At 52.1% G+C, this 23,324-nt stretch overlaps 1 protein-coding gene across 1 annotated transcript; it reads left to right on the forward strand.

Annotated features, from left to right (window-relative positions):
* The first annotated feature begins 749 nt into the window (after positions 1-749).
* On the forward strand, positions 750-10,622 carry Cygb (cytoglobin). Its single transcript, XM_008831337.3, has 4 exons — positions 750-1,075; positions 6,208-6,439; positions 6,790-6,953; positions 9,245-10,622. Exons 1-4 carry the CDS (start codon positions 933-935, stop codon positions 9,276-9,278), a joined length of 573 nt encoding a protein of 190 aa, XP_008829559.1. The 5' UTR covers positions 750-932; the 3' UTR covers positions 9,279-10,622.
* Positions 10,623-23,324: the final 12,702 nt, after the last annotated feature.

Consider the following 23,324-nt stretch of genomic DNA (forward strand, 5'->3'; position numbering starts at 1 on the left):
TGCCTCCCTCTGGGACTTTAGTCTGCCAAAGGCCATGGCCAGAATTCAGGACAGTGTCTGGTTCTTGCCTGCCTGTCATTAATTAGCCTCCCAGGACTCATTTCCACTGATTGTGCACCCAGAGTGGTGTTGATGGGCAGGACAGGAGGGCCACAGACTGGACATGTGCCCAAGTTCAGAGAGTCAGCTGGTGCGCCAGCCGACCCCAACCCCTAAACCTGTCAGAGCCTGGGGGTTTCCCGGCTGGGAATGGTGACAGGCTCAGGAGCTGCCATGCTCCAAGGAAAGCACAGTTCATCCCCTCGGGCAGGGAGTGTTTGACTTTGAGTCAGCTCCCTGCCGTGTGAAGGGTACACTTACCCACGGGTCCAGACACCGCGCGCAACGGGAGCCTGAACACCGTGCCCCGACTCCCGCACCAGCCGGGTCGCACTCCTGTGCGCCCCGCGTTGGTCAGTGCCCGGCGACCCCCTCCCTGATCCTCCCAGACCCTTCCGTACATTGGCCACACCTACCCTTCCCAGCAGGGATCGTGGTGGCCTTGCGGGTGGGCGGGCAGGCGCCAGCCGCGACGCCCCGACCCCTCATCCTTCACCTTGACAGAACTGGCTCACCCACACAGGACTGGGGGTTTGGAGTGCATTTATTTTTTTAAACCTTTTTTTTTCAGCAGACCACATCCCCGCCCCCAGCTCGCGGTCCCCCGCCCCCTCGCTCATATCCCCTGCACACGCGCGCGCGCGCACACACACGCACACATACACACACACACACACGCACACACACACACACACACACACACGGCGCGCATAGACACACGCTCCCTCCCTCCGGGCTCCACTCCACGCCGCCAGCCGCGCACGCAGCCGGCCTCGGCTCCCCGCGCCCCGAGCCCGCCGCCGAGCGAAGCCGGGCTGGGCTCCGAGGTGCTCATGGAGAAAGTGCCGGGCGAGATGGAGATCGAGCGCAGGGAGCGGAGCGAGGAGCTGTCCGAGGCGGACAGGAAGGCGGTGCAGGCTACGTGGGCCCGGCTGTATGCCAACTGCGAGGACGTGGGGGTGGCCATCCTGGTGAGGTAGGTGTCGTCCGGGCCGGGCCGGGCCCAGACAGGGAGAGCGGCAGTGGCTCCTGGCACAGGCGGGCTCGACCCCGCGACCCGGGTCCGAGCTCCAGGGCCACCTCCCCGGCTGCTGCGACTGGAGACCGCGGGCGTCTCGGGGTGATGGAAACCTTGGCTAATTCCTTCCTGGCTCCGGGGCGCGGGGCTCACCAGGAACTAGGAGCCAGAAACAGGAGAGTACTAGAGTCTCCTTCCTCGCCCTGAACTTGCTCAGCCGGGTCTGTTTTTCCCCATGGGTGACCCCAGCCACCCAACTGAGACGTTTGCACAGGCATTTGACCAGACCCTCAGAGGGAGCAGTAGGCACTCCCCCATTTTAGAGATGGGGAAAACTGAGGCTCAGTCAAGAAGGGGGCCAAAGGGGAGCAGAATCCCCTGTCCAGCTCAGCCCCTTGGGGAAACAGAGCAAAGCACAGGCTAGCAGATGCAGAGTCCCAACTGCCCAGCTGCTTCTCTCATCTCCCCAAGAGTAAGACCAGCTGCAAGTGAGACACAGGTTCCTAGGATGTAATCCCAGATGAGCTTTATGGGGGGGGTGACTTTCAGGAGATGGCCCCACCCTGGAACCCCCGCCCCCAGCCAGGGGTGCAGTGTCTGGCTCAAATGTCCCTGAGGACCCCCACCCAGAGTGGCACTGTAGTCACGCACCTGCACACTGGTTTCCCAGATACCATTCTTATAAAAGTGATGTTCCCAGGCCATCAAGCTGGAGTCTGACTCCAGCTACAAATCAAATCTAGACTCTTTCCACACACACTGGACCCAGGGGTGCAGGCCGAGAGCAACCACACTCAGCCCCTCACTCTTGGCAGGGGGAGGTTGTCAAATCTAGGGCAGAGCAGAGGAGCCTTGCTACATGAAGGCAGGGTGAAACTGCATCATGGAAGGACAGCTGTGGTGCCCGTTTCCCAGCCCCGGCCCCCTCTCGGCCCCCTCTCCCAGCTTTCCTCTGCTTCTCTCCGTCCTCTGCCTCCCCCAAGCCTGGGACCTACCCAGCCTATATTGATACGCCTGGATTCCAACTCAGAAATAGACTTCGGAGGAAAAGAGCAAGAGGCACTTGGGAGGAGCTAGGAGAGGGAGGGGAAGGGGCAACTATGTCAGAGTTCTCAGGCCCAGAAACCCAGCCTGGGGTGGCAAGAAGTGAGAAGAGGGGACTATGGATCCTGAAGCCAAAGACACTCGGGAGTCGCAGACTGGCAGTGTGGGCACCCACACAAGTGCACAGTGGGGAGTAGAGCCGCAGATGTGCCGGTCTGCATCCCCGGAGGGTTGCTCTCCTGTGGCACCCGGAGCACACAGTGCTCACGTGGGTCACCAAGAGAAAGCAAGGCAGGGACCACAGGACCAGAAGATTTTCTGTGCAGGCCTTGCTATTTACCAGTGATGGGGGGGGCGGTTTGACAGGATATGACAGGCCTCATTCTGGATCCTGTGAGCTCTTTCTTATTCAGTACACCCCCTAACACCCAAGGGACTGGGCCTGGCTGGTGGAGATAAGCTCAGTGCTCAAAGGCCCATAGTAAATCTGAGAAGTCCCGAGGTGGTAATCAGATCTGGATTGCTGATCTCGCCAACCCCTCGTTCCACTTGACTCTAGCCTGACAACCTGGGCTAACACTGTCTCAGCCAGCTCCAGGTGCCACTGACTTCCTCTGTTGCTGTTTACCCCAGGCCTGGCCAGCAGAAAGGGAACAAGGCCAAGACCTCTCCTTCTCACAGCTTCCCAGATCCTGGTCACAACTCCACGTTTTTCCATGCCCAACATGCACATCCACAGGTCCAGGCCCTCTGATCACTCCTCCCACTGCTCACTCAGCCTGTAGGACAAGGAGAAGACCAGCTACTCAAAGTTCCTGGCAGAGAAGGTGGAGGAGGAGGAAACTCTGCCTTAGGGTCTGAGGCAGACCCCACACTTCCTTCCACTCCCTGCCAGAGAGGAGCCTGAGAAGGGAACACCACCCTCCCTCCTGGTTGTAACGCTGACACCTTCCCCCTCACATTCAGACAAGCCTATTTCAGGCTCTTGGAAGCCCAGATGCCTCTGGGAGCTGAGAAACTCCCCAAGACTAGCTGCCGAGGCTTCTCCCCAGCAGCTCAGGTCAACCTGGGAGTCTCAGGAGGAAACATGGGCTGGGGGAAAAGTCAAGGTGACAACAGGCGCCCTGACACTCTGCCCCTGGGAAGGCCCTTCCTCAAGGCCGCACGCTGCACTGGGTGTTGAGGCAGGAGACTCACCCTGGGTTTAGGCCCAGTCCCTGCCCAGCCTGATTCATTCCTGATGCTGGTCCATAAGCTGGGGAGTAAAACAGCACTCAGATAGTCAAGTGCTCAATACACGGCCCCTGTGATGTCCTTGGAGGGAGACAGACTCCATACCTGTTTATCTGGAGCAACTAGATACAACCAGGCAGGTGTTGCAAAGGCTAACACACTGGCCCCTAGAATGCTTATTTAAATCCAGACTGGCCTTTTTCCATTTGTCCCTCAATCCAAAGCTTCTCCAGAGAAGTCCGGTGTGTTTTCAAGTCCACTGCTGCCTCGGTCCACACCCATGCATCTCTGAAGGAGCCAACTGGAGAGCCTCTCTCAAACTCCTACAGATAAGAGGGTCGTGAATGCTTGCCCAACGTCACACCCAGCATCCAAGAGGATCCCTCCCCTCCCCAGCTCCACATGGATGGTGCCCTGGCCACTGTCGGAATCTTCCCTCCTGAAAGGCTGGCTGGCCAGATGCTCTGCGTCTAGCTCCCTCACATCAGAGACTTGAGCCCTGGCCGCAAGCCAGCTCAGCAAATCAGAGCTCTCTGATCCCTCAGGGGACAGACAGAGGGACGATGACACCTAAAGACACAGATCATGGCACTCCACACGCTTTCTGAAGACCCAGTCAATGATATATGTTCTGTCTGAGACCCGCCTTTTGTCTCATATGACATCCAATCCCAGCAAGGGGACCCCTGGGCCAGGATGATGGGTCAAAGTGTTTATGAGACCTACTGTCTGCTTATGGTTTGAGGTCTGGGTCTGACAGGCTGAAAAGGTGACAGAAAAGACTACCCAAGTGGCACTAATAGCCATGAGGGGACAGCAGTGGCCTTGGGTCAGCCTGGGCAAGCAGGGAGGGTCACATCTACTATGGGGAATGCGTCAGGCTTTCCACTATGTGAAAAGGAAGGTTGGCCAATGGTAAATATGCAGCCACTGGGCTGGAACAGAGATGACTCAAGGGTAGGGGCCAGTGTAGACATGGTACTGGAGAAGTGGGCAGGGGACAGTTTATAAGAAGTCTGGAATAGCCAGTTAAGGAGTTTTGATTTTGGTATACACTAGGAAGCCAATGAGTGTTCATGAGCATGAGAGTAACATAATAAAATCAAGTTGAGGGCATTAGACAAGTTCAGATAAACTAGAGCAGGGAAAGGTAGAGCTAGGAAGGCCCAAAGTCCGCTTTCAGAGGTTCAGGTAGAGCTAGGAAGGCCCAAAGTCCGCTTTCAGAGGTTTCAGGCTCACCGAGAAGGTAAGGCTCCTGAAAGAAGTAATTACAAACCACACATGCAGGTAAAATCAATGGTTGCTTAAATTAAATCAACAGGTCAGCACTGACTGCCAGGTATCAAGGAAGGAAGGGACTGAGCTGGACGGAGAAAGACTTGTCTCGTTTCTTCTCTTCCCTGGCTGAGTGACCATAGCTAGGTCATCTTGGCCTTAGTTCACAAGGAGAGCTCTGTCTTCTAAGAATGCAGTTTCTCTTAATCATCACAACAAATCATGGGATAGCAATGGCGAACCCTGTTTTATGGATGAGAAATCTGATTCTTAGAAAAGATAAATGAAAAGTTGCTCAGGGAGTTAATCCCCAGTGCCTAAAAGACACTTTAAGAAGCTGGGTGCTATGCAGGTATGGAGGTGCGTGCCTGTAGCGCCAGCACTCGAGAAACAAAGGCAATAGGATTGCTGTGGGTTCAAAGCCAAGAGTTCCAGGCCAGCTAGGGTTGCTTAGCAAGACCTTGTCTCAAAAAAGGAGGAAAATGAGGAGGAGGAGGGGGAGGAGGAGGAGGAAGGGGGGGAAGAGGAGAGGGAAGAGGAGGAGGAGGGGGGGGGGGTGGAGGGGGAAGGGGGGGGAGGAGGAGGAAGAGGGAGGGGGGGCGGAGGACGAGGAGGAGGAGGAGGGGGGGGGGGTGGAGGGGGAAGGGGGGGGAGGAGGAGGAAGAGGGAGGGGGGGCGGAGGACGAGGAGGAGGAGGAGGGGGGGGGGGTGGAGGGGGAAGGGGGGGGAGGAGGAGGAAGAGGGAGGGGGGGCGGAGGACGAGGAGGAGGAGGAGGGGGGGGGGGTGGAGGGGGAAGGGGGGGGAGGAGGAGGAAGAGGGAGGGGGGGCGGAGGACGAGGAGGAGGAGGAGGGGGGGGGGGTGGAGGGGGAAGGGGGGGGAGGAGGAGGAAGAGGGAGGGGGGGCGGAGGACGAGGAGGAGGAGGAGGGGGGGGGGGTGGAGGGGGAAGGGGGGGGAGGAGGAGGAAGGGGAGGAGGAGGAAGAGGAGGAAGAAGAAGAGGAGGAGGAGGAAGAGAGGAGGGTACAGTGGTACATACCTGTTGTCCCAGCTACTTGGGAGGCTGAGGCAGGGTTGCTGGAGCCCAAGAGTTCAAGGCCAGTTTGGGCAACATTAAAAAAAATGTTCAGGCCAGGCATGGTAGTATGCACCTTAAATTCCAGCACTCAGGAGGCAGAAGCAGGCCATTCTCTGTGAGTTCCAGGCCAGCCAGAGCTACATATTGAGACTCTGTTTCAAAAAATAAAGAACACTAAACTTAAAGTTGAATGATTCTAGAACCTGGGCTCCTGCTTTCTCAGTGCCTGGAGCCTCAATGGGGTATAGGCTCCCCAAGTCAAGAAGGAGGCTGCCAACCAGAGCAAGCCCAGCAGGTGGCCCCGGGCAGGGGCAGGCAGCGGCCAGAAGAGTAACTGAAGGGCTGTTCTGTGTGGGAGTGAGAGTCATTACAAGTGTGGGAGGGCCTGCACCCCTCCTAGCCGCTCCAAGGGGGCTTGGAGACAGCCCCCTGCTTCAGCACCCATCCCTTATTTCCCACCAGGTTCTTTGTGAACTTCCCATCAGCCAAGCAGTACTTCAGCCAGTTCAAACACATGGAGGAGCCCCTGGAAATGGAGCGGAGCCCCCAGCTGCGGAAGCACGCCTGCCGGGTTATGGGAGCCCTCAACACTGTTGTGGAGAACCTGCATGACCCCGACAAGGTGTCCTCTGTGTTGTCCCTTGTCGGCAAGGCCCACGCCCTCAAGCACAAAGTGGAGCCTGTGTACTTCAAGGTAGGTCGGATTGCTGGATCAGTGCGCGGCCCTCCACACCGTTCTTTTCCAGAGCCCCCAAGCCCATGGGCCACAACAGCTCCCTGCAGCCTGTGGCTCTAGGAGCGCTCCCTGGGCAGCAAAGATGGCCACTGTCAGCCCCTGGATTGGCTGGACAGGAAGAGCGGCATGGCAGCAGGATAGAGGGGTGGGTCCAAGGCACCCCTTCTCTTGAGAGTATGGGCTCCCATAGTTACCATGCCAGTAGGTTGTAAAGATCCCCCAGGCCAGTACAGGTCAGCAGGGGTCCCGGGGGCCGTGGGAAGCAGGGTGCCCAGGCGTTTATTCCTCCTTCCCTCCTTTGCCCCCAGATCCTCTCTGGGGTCATCCTGGAGGTGATCGCCGAGGAGTTTGCCAATGACTTCCCACCCGAGACGCAGAGAGCCTGGGCCAAGCTGCGTGGCCTCATCTACAGCCACGTGACCGCTGCCTACAAGGAAGTGGGCTGGGTACAGCAGGTCCCCAACACCACCACGTGAGGAGGGGGTGAGGGTGGGCTGGGCAGCCTCTCTGCTGTGTCTCCCCCTGTCCCCCAGGTTTCCTATCACTCCTGGGACCAGGGGCTGACTGCTGTGGCAGGAATTCTTTGGGCATGCAGACATAGGACTCTGTCACGTTTAAAAACAGGCACAGCACAGAAGGGCCTGTGTGATAGCGCCCCTCTGACTGCAGGCCAGCTCCTGGTTCTTGGCTGTACAGAGCTGTGAACCCCGAGCAGATTCTTTGGGGCAGAGCATCTCTAAAGCAGGGGGCATTCAGAGCACCGAAGGCCATGGTGCTGACCCTGCACAGATGCAATGGCCTCGTGGAGGGAAGGTCCCCTCCTTAGGCTCAGAGCAGCCCAGGCCAGCTCCACCCCTTCCTCCCTGGGTACCAATCCCATAGGACTGTTTTTCCTCTCATGCTGACTAGTGCTCCCATTTACCTCCTGCCTCAACAGGCCTGGAGCCAGGAGACTCACGAGGACACGCACACATTCCCAGGCCCACAAGGGACCTACATGGGTGTCACTCATATGGATAGTACCAGGAGATGTTTACTTCCATTCTGACCAGAGGCCAGATCCTGGTTCTAGGCTCCAAGAGGGTGGCCGGCCTCAGTGATTCCTGCTGGCTAGGAGGAGTGGCGGCTGGGAACGCTCAGGCCTTCCCTAGACCTCCAAGAAGCAGCTGATTCTAGGAGCTGAATGGAAGGGCAGAAGCAGGGCTGGAGTAGGAAGGAGTGGAGCAGAGGCGGGAATAAGAATCAAGGGTCAGCCAGCGGCTTGGGACACGTGTTGTAGAGAAACATTCCCAGCAGTTTCCCATGGAAAAGGCAACATCTCCTCAGACTCTTCCAAGGCCCTGGTGCCACCTCCTGTTCACAGGCCTCCCCACCAGGCTCTGTGGAGGAGGTCCCCAAGGGCAGGGAGAGGCCAGACCTGCTGCCCTTCCGGCTGCTGACCAACCAGTCAAATTGTGCCCCCGCCACTACCCCATCAGAAGCTCCCCAGGAGAACAGAGTTCTCAGAAACCACTAGCTGTAGCCAGACCAACTCCAGATGTACACAGCTGGACCTGGCCTGACCCGGACCCTGGAGTGAATGAGAGGCAAGATTTTTAGCTACCAGAGGAGGGCATTGGCTGAGCTGGAAAACCCCCTCCTCCAGCCGTCACCCAGAAGGATCAGGGAGGAGACTGTGGAGAGGGCAGACAGGGGAGGGGCTCACCTTCCCTCCCACTCCCCTCCCCAGGCTGGCTGTGCCTCTTGCCGCCCAAGATGACTTTGTTTACAGACATGAGACAAGACTTCCTGCTTTTTGAGAAAAGAGCTTTTTACAGGAGCCTAGAGGGACCGCAAGGAAAGCTGGCCAGCAAGCCCCAGTAAATCAGAAACACATGGCCAGAGCCCCACCCACCCCCTTCTGCCCCAGTTAGAGCCCAGGGACTTAGCTCTAGCCAAACCCCAAACATTAGGAAACTGCCAAAATGTATTCTGCCCCTTTCTGCCCTTTGTAGATGAATAAAGACAGGTAATGCAGGGAATGGACAGGCCAAGGCCCAACTGTCTCCACCTGAGCCTGAGCACCCAAGCTGGGCTTCCCCCAGGTGTCATGTATGGGATTGCCCCCTCAATTCCTTGACCCTCTTTATCTCCATCCCTGGTCTCCTGGGGGCTTGGGTGTAGGCCCTCAAGAAGGCACATCTGCCTGGACCAGGGCCTGAAGATTCAACCTGTTGCCAGGTCCCCTTCAGCGCCCAGGGTGGGGATGGAGTTTCAGAGCTGACTTCTAGAAGGCCCTTGTCCAACTTCTCTTATCAGGGAAACACAGTGGGCCAGACTCTTCTGTTTATTGGACTGTCTCTGCGTCAGCGTGTGTGGGTGGAGGGCTTCTGGGGCAAGGGGATGTGGTGAAAAGGATGTAAGCAAAAAAGAGTTGTGTGGATGGAGACACTGCATGGAGGCCAGAGGGACTGGCCAGGCCAAACAATATATTCCATTTCAGAATGAATGGAAAGTGCGTGGTATCTTGCAGTTCGTGGATGCTTGGGGCAGGCAAAGCAGAAGCCGGGCGGCAGCGTTTTAGAGGGACAGATCGTGGGCTAACAGACTAGTTTGAGGTCACACAATAGGTTGGAGACAGTGCAAGATTACATCCCATGTTGAGTCTCTCAGCAGAAAGTGTCCCACCTCATGACTGACCCCCAGGCCCTTCTCCCAGTGCCCTGGGTACCCTGTCTTTCTGACCCCTGTAACCTTTTCCTTCATCTCCTATCTCATTCACAGCCCACCGGCCACGCTGCCCTCTTCGGGGCCATAGGACCCCTCCCAGCTCCCCCCTCCCTGGCAGCACTCTGAGCAGAAGGCTGAGTTTTGAAGACCCTCCTTGACCTTCCATTTCTGGGTGCCAAGGAAGCTGGAGGAATCCCCGACTTGACTTCCCCAAAAGGAGGCCTTTGCTGCGGCCGCAGTCCCCTGAGCTGCTGGGAGGCAGTGCTGGCTGTCTGGATGCTGACCCCAGCACAGGAGGGTGGGCAGAGACCCTTCTGCGTCACGGGGGAGGAGGGCGCCCGCTCTTCTTAGCTTTTCTATTCGCTGTTAGAGAAGGGGCCAAGCGCAAGTGGCTAGCAGGAAGCAGTCACTTCAGAAGGAACTAACCCAGCTTCATTCTGCTGACCAGCATGCAGGTTCACCTCACATCTCTAGAGTATCACACACGTCTACCATATATACAGATATATTCTATATACAAGCTATATAAAAATATATACATATATACGTACATATCTATCATGTGTACCTACGAACCCAGAAACCTCGGTCTTGCCCAGCTGTGGAGGGCTGGAAGGGATCCTGGTCATGCTTCTGGGCAGACAGCTGTATGGGAAACAGGAGAAAGTCCTACATCAGCACAGAGGAGGGGCAGGTTAGAGAGTTGGGGTGACCCAACTTGCCAGAACGGCCCAGCCCACTCTGATCAGCTCTCCCACTTCTTGATTCTTAGAGTTGTTTAAAAAAAAAATCTAGCTTGCCACATGTGGTGGTATACATCTGTAATGCCAGCACTCAGGAGGCAGAGGCAGGAGGATCACTGTAAGTTTGAGGCCAGCCTGGTCTACATAGCAAATTCCAGGCTAGCCAGGGCTGAATGGAGAGACCCTGTTTCAAACAAAGCAAACAAACCCAAAAGATCTGGCTCCCCCGCCCTCCCCCAAGAGGGTTTGGCTGACTGACTTGTCCTAGAAAGGCAACAGCCAGGGTAAATGAGGGCTCAGAAAAATCCCAACAGGATGGCCACCAGGGGGCGAGGCCTCAGTAAACAGCCCTGGAATGCCAACCTGCCCACTTCAACTAGCAGCATGGCAAGCGGACCAGGGGCCACAGTCTTACTCCTTAGCTGAAACCCAGGACCTCCCACTCCTGCCCTCCATCTGGCCACCAGTCAGTCCTCTTCATCTATCCTATCAACCTCACTGGGGACCCCCGTGTGTGCCCCTTGGTCACATGTATCGTCCTAGAGGATGTCTTGCTGCTGTGGCTCCTGTGCCTGAATCTGCTCCCGTCCCACCCTCGTGCAGCCTCCCTGTTACCGCCCGACCTTTTGTAGTTTCTGATGTCCGTAACCAGACCCAGCTGTGTCATTAAACTGACTGTTCTTCCTGTATCTGGCACTCTTGTCTTTTCCTGTGACCTGCCTTCACCTCTGTCTCCCCTCTGTAACATTTCCATGTTGAAAACTGCTCCATCCAGGGTACCTCTTCCCCTGTACTGGTCTTATCTGGTTATGGGATACTCTCTAAACTGGGACTGTAGACTGTTCGGTGGCCTAGTAGGAAACTAGAAGTCAGGTTTTATGGAAGCAAGGGCTGTGTTTATCCTTATTAAAAATTCAAGAGAGCTGGACCTGGTGGCATAGATCTGTTATCCTAACTACTAGGGAGGTTGAGACAGGAGAATTGCAAGTTCCAGGGCTGCCTGGGTAACAGAGCAAGTTCAAGGCCAGCCTGGACAACTTAGGAAGACCTTCTCTCAAAATGAAAAATAAAGAGGGCTGGGGATAGCTAAGTCATAGAGCACTTACCTAACATTCATAAGACTCTATAAAAGAAAAAGGAAAGAAAAAAAAAGTAATAGGCTTTTTGTATTTTGTTCTGGAAGTTTCCTGGCAAGGCCTAGGTGAATAAGGAATCAAGAGGGTTACTGTCAAAGCTGTTTTTAGTAGCACACACCTGGAATCCCAGCACTCAGCAAGCTGAGGTAGGAAGGTTACAAACTGGAGGCCAGCCTGGGCTACATGGTGAGACCCTGCTTTAAAAAATTAATTAATTGCCGGGCATGGTGGTGTACCCCTTTAATCCCAGCACTCGGGAGGCAGAGGCAGGCAGATCTCTGTGAGTTCGAGGCCAGCCTGGTCTCCATAGCAAATCCAGGCCAGCTGGGGCTACAGGGAGACCCTGTCTCAAAAAGAACAATAAAAAAATTAATTAATTAAGGCCAGGCATGGTGGCACACACCTTTAATCTCAGCACTTGGGAGGCAGAGGCAGGCGGATCTTTGTGAGTTCGAGACCAGCCTGGTCTACATAGTGAGTTCCAGAACAGCTGGGCCTACAGGGAGACCCTGTCTCAAAAAAAAAAAAAAAAAAAAAAAAGGTAATTAATTAAAATTAAAAGATGGGGTATCGGAGGGGCCCTGTTTGAGTGTACTAATCATTCATACAATGATTAAACTTTGAGCTTCTAGACCCAAACAAGACCTTCTACAAAAGATGCTGAATACAGACCTGCTGCTCCAAGGACACACAGTGCATCAGCCTCTGGGTACTAGAGAAAGGGAGTCTGCTAGAATCAGCCTTCATCCCTGAGCTATCAGCTCCAGACCCCCTTCCCAAGCCCGCTAAGCCAGGCTTGTCCATCCCCCACCCAGATGTGACAGCCGCAACAGTCAACAGCATCAAGTCCCCCAAGGGGGGACCAGAAGGTCACTGCAGGGAGGGGGGATGCAGGAGAAGCAGGAAACAGCTTCTGCCCCTTGGGAGGGCTGCCTGGGAGACTCAGCTGACACACAGGAAAAAGTCTTGTCTCCTGTGAACTTAAATGTAGGCCGGTGGTGCCTTCATCTCCTAGGCCTGGCACAGTGAAATACTCGCTGGAAAAACCAAAGAATAAATAAATACCACTCTTAGAAAGACAAGTACATGGGCCAAGAGTGAATGTGAACTGAAGTGGGGCGGGGGGTTCAGGGTGTTGGGAGGACAGTGCAGGCCACGCCTTCCCAGGGAGGGAGTGTGTCAGACGGGCAGCCTCCAGCCTAACACTTAGTGCTGCTGTGTGACTCTGGGCAAAGCATCCACCCTTTCAGAGCCACAGTCACCTCCAATTTCAAATGTAAAGCCTGCTGCACTTGGAAGACTAAGAAAAGAGGACCAGGAGGAAGAGCATCGCTGGGCACAGGAAAGATGCTCAGAACAGGCTGAGTTGCTGAGATAGGAATCCTGCAAGAGGGGAGGTTGGAGTGGGAGGGAGAAGGAGTGAGATGAACCAGGGAAGCAAGAAGAGGCATGAGAAGCAGCCCTGGGCCTGGGAGAGGTTCTGGGCCTCAGGGCCCCAGGGGGACCAAGCTCAGCCAGAGCTGGTTGGCGGGAGGAGAGGGGACCTCTGAGTTCATGGGAGTGGTAGTGTCTGGGGAGACACCCCCTCCCAGTGGTGTTGAGAATCATAAGGGTCCTCTGAACTGTTGGAAACTAGAACCATCCTGAAATGGGTCCTTGAGAAAGACTCTTCCCACTGTTCATCTCCTACACAAGTCAAGGGCCAATGCCCTTTACCCACTAGGGCTGCCAGAGGAACAGGACGGGATGCTGATGACACCCTTGGGGTTTTGTTCTATGCTTCACACTAGTCAGCGTTCTTGTTGAAAAGCTGAGCAACTGGGTCAGCTCTCCCTGGTGAGCTCAAGCTGAGAGCCCTGGGGTGTTGGGAATGGGGTGGGGGGTTAGGAGAATGCGGTCTTCCCTAACAAAGAGGACAGCATAGTAGCCCCACAGTGACCCCTGATGCCTGCAAAGGGAACTTCACCCAAGAAAGCAATCCTCCTTAGTTTGCTCTCTTGGGGGGGGGGGGGGCAGCCTTATTGGAGCCTGAGCAAAAAAGAAAAACAGAGTTGAGGAAATAGTCTCCTGTAGTTTGAGCCAAATGAAAAGGTTAATAAGTGTATTTTAAACACGAATATCTATAATCCCAGCATTTGGGAGACTGAGACAGAATTCTAAGTTTAAGGCCAACCTGGGTTTCACAATGACTTCCAAGGCAGCCTAGGACACATAGGGAAACCTCATCTCAAAAAGAAAGAAAGGAGAACGGGGAGGAGATAGCCTTGCAAGCACAGGAATGTGAGTTCAGGTAAAAAGCAGGGTATGGTGGTGTGAGCTTGAAATCCCAACACTGTGAAGGCAAAGACAGGTGGATCCCTGGGATTTCTGGCCCAGGGCCACATTGGAAGACCCTGTCTCAAAGTACAAGTGGACTGCTACTGAGGGTTAGCACCTGAGGTTGACCTGTGTCCCGTACATGTATGCACACAGAAGGGGGGGGGAAGGGGGGGGGGTGGGAGGGAGGGAAGGGCTGGAGAGATGGCTCAGAGGTTAAGAGCACTGACTGCTCTTGCAGAGGGCCTGAGTTTGATTCCCAGCACCCACACGGCGGCTCACAACCATCTGTAACTCCAGTTCCAGGGGATCAAAACACCTCCTCTGGCCTTCTCGGGTATTACATGACCCGGGTGCATTTACACACATGCAGACAATACACTCATGCACATAAAATAATAAATAATAAAGAAAGAAGGAAGGAGAGAGAGAGATGACGGAAGGAAGGAAGGAAGGAAGGGAGGGAGGGAGGGAGGGAAGGAAGTTGGGAATGGCAGCCCATGCTTACAATCCCAACATTCAGGAGACTGAGGTACAAGGCTTCCTTTAAGTTCAAGGGCAGCCTGGGCAACAGAGTGAGACCCTATCAGAAGAGCAGGGGAGGGGATGAAAGAAAAGAAGGAAAAGAAAACAAAAGAAAGACATTGAGCCTGAGAGATGCTCAGTGGTTTGGAGCACGTGCTGCTCTTGCAGAGGACCAGAGTTCGGTTCATGGCTCCCTGTTATTAGGGGACTCACAACCACATAACCCTAAATCCAGAGGATTAAATACCTCCAGCTTTCAAGGGCACCTGAACTCACATGAACATATGTACACATAGACACACATATACCTGTAAATAAAAATAAAATAAAAAGGACTAGGTACGGTGGTGCACACCTTTGATCCCAGCACTTGAGAGGCAGAGGCAGGTGGATCTTTATGAGTTTGAGGCCAGCCTGGTCCACATAGAGAGTTCCAGGCCCTGAGACTGGAGCTACAGACAGTTGTTAGCTGCCATGTGGGTGCTGGGATTCAAACCCGGGTCTTCTGCAAGAACAACCAGTGTTCTTAACCGCTGAGCCATCTCTCCAGCCCCTAATATGTTTGTTTTTGTTTTTTTTTTTTTTTTGAGACAGGGTCTCTCTGTAGCCCCAGCTGGCCTGAAACTCACTATGTAGACCAGGCTGGCCTTGAACTCACAGAAATGCGCTTGCCTCTGCCTCCCAAGTGCTGGGACTATAGGCGTGCGCCACCACGCCCAGCAATATCAGTTTTTTAAAGATACTGCATGTAAATATTCTCCTTGATTGCTGCTCCCCTTCAATATTGGCACAGAGTCTCATAGAACACTTTGGGTGAAGGGATTTATCTCAGCAGGGTAGAAATTTGAACAACAGTATTTCATTGGAGCTGGGAACATCAAATCAGGAGCTTTGGTTGATTGGAGGAGGCCCTCAGGCTCTTCCACCATGGAAACCCCAGACCCAGCACCCAACGCTTCCCTGGTCCCCCTTGGCCAACCCCACTGGAGTCACCATCTTTCATACTGTCTTCAGTATCTGCTTTCTTCCAACCACAAGGCAACATGGCCAGTCTCCCCGTCTATGGAAACGGTACTGTTTCTGCCAGGCTGTTCTGCCTCTGCTTTCCAGAACCTTCCTTTATAGTTCTCCTGTAGAAGGTGCTTTCTTTGGGTGCTACAATCACCTGCCTAGAGAGCACTCCGGTGCATCTCACCTCCACCCTTGATCTTTATACATCACTTGGTACTCAGGGCTTACTACTCGAAGGCCCTGGGGCCAGGCTCCCTAACAAATGGGGGAGAAGATCAAGGCTTGGACCAAGGGCAGCAACAGAGATGGCAAGAGGCAGCTAATCCAAGGCTGATTTTTTTTTTTTGAGACAGGTTCTCACTATGTAGCCCAGGATGACCTTGAACTCATGATCCTTCTCCCTCAATCCCTGGAATACTAAGCTTATATATGCACACTACCACCCCCAGATGCAAGATTGATTTTTTTTTTTTTTTGAGGCAGGGTCTCATTATGAAGCCCAGGCTGGCCTTGAACTCACATGCCTGTCTCTCAAGTGCTGGGATTAAAGGCATACACCACCTTGCCTGGCATTGTAAGACTGAATTTTGAAGGTGATCAAATGTAACTGCCCGATAGATGGGATGGGGAGGGGGCGAGAGGCAATGGATGCAGTCACTCCAGGGTCACTTGTCCAGGGGGACTAGTCAACAAGACAAGATCTGCGTATGAGTTTTGTTGTGCGCATTAAACACACAGTAACCAGAGACAGATGGACATCCTCCAACCACAGTACCTTGGAAGTGCCATGGCAGAGATTTCAGCTCAGGATCGGATGAGATCACCAAAGAGAATGTGGAAAAGCCCCTGGTGGCTCTGAGGTGCCAGAGAGGGAGTGAAGCAGGAGGAGGAGGACCAGGGAGAGAGCAGACGTCGAGAAAAGTGTCTCTGGAATGGCCGGCTGTGTCAGAGCTGCCTCGGGTACACAGCTTCAAGGACAGATGGTAAGGCAGTGCCTGAGGACCTGACCAGGCTGCTGGAGGGCAGGGAAGGCCACCTGGGAGGAGAGGTGAACAGTGTGGGTACAGCAGAGATGAGCCCAGGAACACGGGGTCAGGAGACAGACTCCGGCTACAAGCACAGATCCCTGATCCAGAGAGAGGTAGAGAAGAAGCAGTGTGTTGGGGTGAGGGGAGGCCCTCAAGGAATTGAAAGAGGGGTACCCTGTCAATCTGGGAAGTGATAGCAAGTCACCAAGTACTGGCAGCTAGCAAACAATTGGAATTTATTTCTCACCATTTAGGAGACTGGGAAGTCCAAGATCAAGGTGCCCCACTCATATCACGCAGTGTCTTCAACAACATGGCCTTACCCACCTTTTCTGATGTACAATCAATATTAGTGGCAATAGCCTTGGTTCATTTGAGGACCTCTAGGATCTCTCTAGCCAACAGCTTATACCGAGTGTGTCCCAAGGGGCCTGGTTCCTGGGAGGGGTGGGGCCTGCTAGGGAGAATTGACTGTGGAGAGTTAGCCTGGGAGGGATGGGCTTTTTGTGCCATCTTGGAACAGAAGCGGGCACGGCGTGGAAAAAATGGCCCAGGTATCTCGCCCGTGTGGACACAAGAGGGGGCATTTACCAATCTGGGGTGAGACTGTGGCCCACAAGGTGTGGGTGAAAGCTAATGGAGACTGTGGGCGGAGCATAGAAGCGATCTGGACCGCTTAGCCACAGAGTGGAACAGGGCATGCTGGATGTTCACCTTTGTAAGTTACTCTGTTTCCCCTACCCAGGACATAAACTGTGAAAAACTCAGATAAAGATGTGCTATGTGGTTTGTCTAATAGTGCCAGGAGCAGGGGCCCTAAGAGAACCCGGGTGACAGGGGGCAACCCACCCCTGGTACTGGTACTAATTTTTTCTTAACAATTGTACAGTTTTGGGAGCCTTTGTTCTTTATTATCATACAGGATTAGGCTGTTGTGGGCTTTTCCCAACCATTCTGGTGGATATCACTTGTGTCTTACCCAACCATAAGCTCCCAGGAATCTTACAGCTCTAGCTGACCTTTGTTTCTTCAGGTGTACTTCATATCTTTTAAATAACAGCACTGCTTTCTGAGGCCCACATCCCCAGCCAGACTATGCCAATCATAGACAAGGTTTAACATAGTACGGAAAGGTTTTATCTATTCGTATTAATTGCTTTCTCCATAGATCTCTGTTAGGTACCATAGCATGGGTAAGAGGCATTAACTCGGTTAGTTCTTTACTCTTTGACTCCCTATGGAGTCATTCCACATTCTGGGGATTTCCACATTCTGGGGCCTCTTTGTATCTTATCCTTGATAGTCATGGGTGCTGGCTCAAGTTGCCTGACCCTGCACCAGGCTAAGGAAGAAGAGGGCCCCTCTTGTCCCTGCTGCAGAATGTTGGTTCCCCAAGTCAGGCAGGCCCTGGGTCTTCCTCCTGGCTTAGTCATATCTGCCATCTCTTCATTGACCATAACTGGCTGCTGGGGGAGGCCCTGGTGGGAAAAACTGCCTCCACCCCTAGCATAGCCTTTCTCAGGAGAGAAATGTACTTTGTTTAATCTTTGGGGATCTTAACCAACCCGGGACAGCTTTTATCCTTTGTACACATTTTGTGAACTATTTTTCAGGTTTCTAAAGACTTCCAGAAACTCCTTAGTACAGAATTTGGTTTTTTGTCAATTTTTTCTTTAGGAATTTGGGCTCGACATAAATCTTGCCACATTTGTCTTCCAGTAACTCAAATGGACCTCTTTTTCTGTCTTGTCTATCTCTTGTAGTTTGTTCTATTATTTTACAGACACATTTTACATGCTGATTTGAGTCACTTAGATCTGCCAAAGCCTCCCTCACTTTACGAAGATCCTGTCCCATTAAGGGACTTAGCAAAACCATTAAAGCTCTATACCATTCTCGAGGTCCCAGTTGAATTAAGCTTTCCTTTATATCTCTGGTAAACACAGCCCTGTCTGGCCCAGGAAACTGGGCACTGTATATTGCTTTTCTCATACCTAGTTCTCCTAGTAATGCCTGTCCCTCCTTATAGTCCTCCAGCCCCTGATAATCATGGGAGTCTCCATTGGCGATGACCACGTATCTTTAATGCATTGCACAAGCCATTCACTTAGGGACTGCTGCCCCCTGTACTGGCCTAGGTTAAACAGCCTATGTCTCAAGGACAGATGGGTGGTTATATAACTCAGCTGTGATGCTTCTGAAGCACTTAAACTAATAGTATTTGCTCCCATGTCCCATATCCTTATGAGCCACATGATGAGGGGCTCCTTCATTTCTTGTTTGGAAGTCTTCCCTAGTCCCAACAGCTGCAGCATGGAGTATTTTCTGCTTGTTACAGTATTGTTAAGGCTTTTATCAGCACGTCCAAGCATGACTTGTTTCTCTTTTTGTATTAAAGGTTGAATCTGAGGGCCATCTTTAGCTATTTTTATTTCCAAGTCATTTCTTTTCTCATTACTATCTTTCCCCTGGGTCTTTTGACTCCTGGTCCCCTAACCTTAAGGAAGTTAAAATCTCCCATTCTCTTTCTCTCTGCTGGGGTTTATTTGCAAGTTCTGAGGTTAAAACTGAATTTGCCGGCAACTCCTTAGTCTCTTCAGCCTCCCCTGGGGCTATTGTCTTTGCCTCAGACAAGTCTTTTATTATGCAAGAAGTGGCCAAGCCACCTAAGCTTTCCACAGTCCTTAAAGAATTTTCACACACACATGGTGGCAGCCCCCTTCACTTAAGCAACTGAGCTATTTTACACCAATTACAGGATGGTGGCCGTCCAGGGATTTTCTCCATTGAATTTGTCCCCGTTTGCATAGGTGGCCTCATTTTAGTTACAAATTTTGCTGTCCATTGCACAACCCCTGTAACTGCCACTAACCCCATTAAGTGTATGGGGGTTGCCCACACTCTCTCCTCCCCCAACTTTGCGTCAGCCTTTCTCCATATCAGAGACATCATCTTTCTAACCTCCTGCAGGTTGTTGTATCCTGCCAACTACACTAGTTTGTGGTGCCAAATTCTCCCCTGAGAGAACCGTGTGTGTGTGTGTGTGTGTGTGTGTGTGTGTGTGTGTGCGCGCGCGCGCTCTCTCTCTCTGGGATCCCAGAGCCACGCAGTCCTAATGTGGACTGACAAAATGGACACACTATATTCTATTTGGGTTTTTGTCTAGTTTATGACGCCTGGGAAACAGTTACTTACAAAGGCATGATTGCCCATGGGCCCTGTTTTTTACATCTCAGCTAAACTTTGAGATCTGCTGCCCACCTGCAGCTTGCCAGCTGTCCGTGAGCCCAGTTCACCAAGATGGCAACTCTCCCCTTATACCCAGTGTCCTTAGCACTTCTCAGCATTCTCAGCATCTGTCCTTAGACCCTTCCCCTCATGACTGACTGGGGGTGGGGGGGACTGACTGTCTCAGAGGACATGCCTACCCAACAGACACTAATTTGCCCATCATGATGGCTCATGCTTGTAATCGAAGCACTTGGGAGGCTCAGGCAAGAAGATTGCCATAGGTTCAAAGCTAGCCTGGGCTATTGAGTTCCAGGACAGTCTAGGCTATGCAGCAAGACCTTGCCCTAAACAAAACAAAAAAATATGGGGCTGGAAAGATGGCTTGGTGGTTAAGAGCACTGGCTGCTCTTGCAGAGGACTCTGGTTTGGTTCCCAGCACCAACATGGCAACTAACAACCATCTGTAACTCCAGGTCCAGGAGATCCAATGCCCTCTTCTGACCTTCACAGGCATTGTACACGTGTGGTGCACCTTCATACCTATGGGAAAAACATTCATATGTATAAAATAAAACTCAATCAATAAATAAAAATTTTAAAAAAAGGTCTGGTGAGCTGGCTCAGTGGATAAGGGTGATTGCCACCAAGCCTGAGGACCTCAATTTGATCCATAGTACCCACATAATGGAAGGTTGAGAATTTCCTCCTGTAAGCTGTCTTCTGCCTTTTACACACATGCTGCAGCATGTGCTTGCACAAGCATGTGCATACACACACAAAAATAAACAATAAATAAATGAAAAAAATCAAAATGAAAGTACCAGCACTTGGGAAGCAGAGGCAGGCAGATCTCTGTGAGTTTGAGGCCAGCCTGGTCTACATAGTGAGTTCCAGGCCAGCTGGGGCTACAGGGAGACCCTGTCTCAAAAAGACCAAAAAAAAAAAAAAAACTCCACATAGACAATATAAAAAGCATTTAAATGAATCTATCCTATACCAGGGGGACAATGTCCCTATCAGACACCATAGGCTAGCAAATAAAAGCCCAGTGCCAGGAATGGGCTCTCTCTTTTGAAGTTGTTGGTTTAGGGGTCCAATAAGACTCTCCAAAAATACTGGTCATTGCCATTGCTCTTGGTTACCAGGCAGAACTTGATGGTAAAACTCTTGCTGAAGACACTGCATATATGAGTTGCAAAACAAGGAGAAATCACTCTGATACTGGCCTCGAAGCTTCCTCGCCACCATTAGCTCTCACAGTGCTGGAGGGTGCTGTGCGTGCTACTGGAAGAGAAAAGCAATCATCAACCTTGCCCAGCTGTGAACCCTGCAAGCGACAACAGCAACCGGCCTGGCAAGGTGTGGCCACTGGTGCAGTAGTGGCGTGAATGCTATGTGAATAACAACCACTTTCTGGTTTGGACTTAAGGTCTGCTTCATAAGATGAAACCCATACCTGGCACTGAAATCCATCCTAAGAACCTGTGGTTAGACAGGTCACAGGCCACAGGGGAGAACATTCTACTATTATTCCACCAAATGGACATAGTATTAAGCCAACTCCTAATGACTTACTGTTACAGCCATAGATAAGTGTTATCTTTCAGCTCTTACTAGCTTCTTGCAGCCGGTGGCCGTTAACACAGAATAAGAGATCACAGAGTGCTTGGGCCTGGATGGGACACTTATATCAAACCCTTGTCTCCCAAGGCTCAGAGATCGTTGTAGACGAGGGGGTGGAAAGACATCAAGAGCCAGAGGCAGTGGATGACCACAGGGAAACAGTGTTTTCCAGACAGCAAGGCAGTTACTCTCATGCAGAGTGGTTGTGACAACATGCACAGGACCTCCATAAACTCAAGCCAGATAGATTCCCAGCATAAAAGGGAGGAGGTGGGTAAGAAGCCCCAGTCCTAGCTGAGGAACTATTGGAAACTGATAGTTGCTGGGAGAGGGACAGTCAGTTTTCTATAAGGGTGTGATGCCTGGTAAACGTTGACCAGGCTCCAGGGAGTGGACCCAAACCAAAGGGACTTTGAAGACACAAATTAGACTCAGTAAGTCTTTAGGAAACAATAATAAAGGACAGGAAATCAAGCACAGGGTAGAAAGGGGGAATGGAAATAGGGGAGGGGGTCAGAATATGATCATAATATATTGCATGAAATTCTCAAAATTTCAATAAAAAATAATTTTTAAAACTGGAGGGCTGGAGAGCATTGGTTGCTCTTGCAGAAGACACAGGTTCGGTTCCCAGCACCCACATGGTGGTTAACAACTACCTGTAACTCCAGTTCCAGGATTCAACGCCCTCTTCTTCTGACCTCCACAAGCATTGCATGACACAGGTACACTTACATATATGAAGGCAATATACTCATACACATAAAAATAACAAATAAAAAATTTTTTAATTGGGTGCAATAGCATGTTTATGTAATCCCAGCCCTTGGGAGGTAGAGGCAGGAAGATCCTGGGGGTTCACTGGCCAGCCAGCCAAGTAGAACTGGCAAGCTCCGGGTTCAATAAGAGACCTTGTCTCAAAAGTAAGGTGGAGAGTGATTAAGGATGACACCACAGGCTGGATGTGGTGGTGGGAAGGGAGGGGAGGGGAAGGGAAGGATCACAGAGTTCAGCCTGGATTACATAGTGAATTCCATGCCAGCCAGGAATACAGAGTCAGATCCTATTTTTAAAGGGGGTAGGGGGTGAAGGTTGGCTATTAAGAGGAATTACTACTCTTGCAGAGGACCTGGGTTCAGCTCCCACAACCCAGATGGTGGCTAACAACCACCTGTAACCCCAGTTCCAGTGAATCCAACGCCCTCTTCTGGCCTCCATGGACATTGCATGCATGTAGTATACCTCCATACATGCAGGCAAAAACACGCATAAACTTATACTCATAAAATAAAAAATTTTAAACCTCACAAAAAGAGCTAAATTCTGAGGGAGGGCCTCCTGCCAGCAGCTGTGGCCTGTGTGGTCATCCTGGTTTGTGAGGAGAGACCAGCCCGCAGCAGGGCAAGACCCAGACAGCAGAGGAAGGGGCTGTGCTCAGGGCTACAGGTTCCACTCATCCACTGAGACTGTATCTTGGTTAGTCATCTGAAAACTTGCTGTTGAGACAGTCAAGTGAATTTGTTCACATAAAGCTGGTAGGCGGCATGGTGGTACCCATGTGTAATTCCAGTGCTCTAGGAAGTTGAGGCAGAAAGAGGGAGCATTCAAAGCCAACCTGACTAGACAGTGAATTCTAGGCCAGTGTGGGCTCTATAGCAAGACCCTGTCTCAAAAACAAAATCAAACAAAACCCAGAAATCATCAGAGTGGCAGTGTGTTTCCTACTGTGTCCCATCAAGAGACACCAAGGGCCTAATGTCCTACTGTGAGCAATCAGAGCTCAACCCTGGAAAAGGCAGATGACAGGCTGATCCCCCACGTGAACCCAGAATGGGATCTTTGTGACTTTGTTTTGTCATCAAATGGTCATCTACCTTTACACGTGATGGTCATTGCCAGACTCAGTGGTACACGATGACGGCCTCCTGTTCATACCGCTGCCTCTAGTTGTTAGCTGGTCCAATGGGCAGCTTATGAGATGGCCCCTGGGATGTACGCCCACCTTCTGGAATGTATGCCAAGTGCCGCTGAAAAATATGTCAACAAGGGCCTTTTGTCCAAAAAGTAAAGGAGGCTGGAGAGATGGCTCAGTAGTCAAGAGCACTGGCTGCTCTTGCAGAAGACCCAGGTTCAAATCCCAGCACCCACATGGCAGTTAACAATTGTCTGTAACTCCAGTTCCAGGGGATTCGATGGCCTCTTCTGTCCTCCAAGGGCACTGAATGACATGGGTGCACTTACATACATACAGGCAATACACTTCATACACATAAAAAATTCGTTAAATTAAAAAAATTTTTATTTTTATTTTATGTGTATGCATGTATTGCCTGCATGTAGGTAAGTGCATCTGTGTCCTGCAATGCCTGCAGAGGACAGAAGAGGCTGTCGGATCCCCTGGAACTGGAGTTACAGACAGTTGTTAGCTGCCGTGTGGGTGCTGGGATTCGAACCCAGGTCTTCTGCAAGAACAACCAGTGTTCTTAACCGCTGAGCCATCTCTCCAGCCCCTAGTTAAATT

Source organism: Nannospalax galili, unplaced genomic scaffold (genome assembly GCF_000622305.1).
Source record: "Nannospalax galili isolate Female #2095 unplaced genomic scaffold, S.galili_v1.0 scaffold634, whole genome shotgun sequence".
Classification (NCBI taxonomy): Eukaryota; Metazoa; Chordata; class Mammalia; order Rodentia; family Spalacidae; genus Nannospalax; species Nannospalax galili.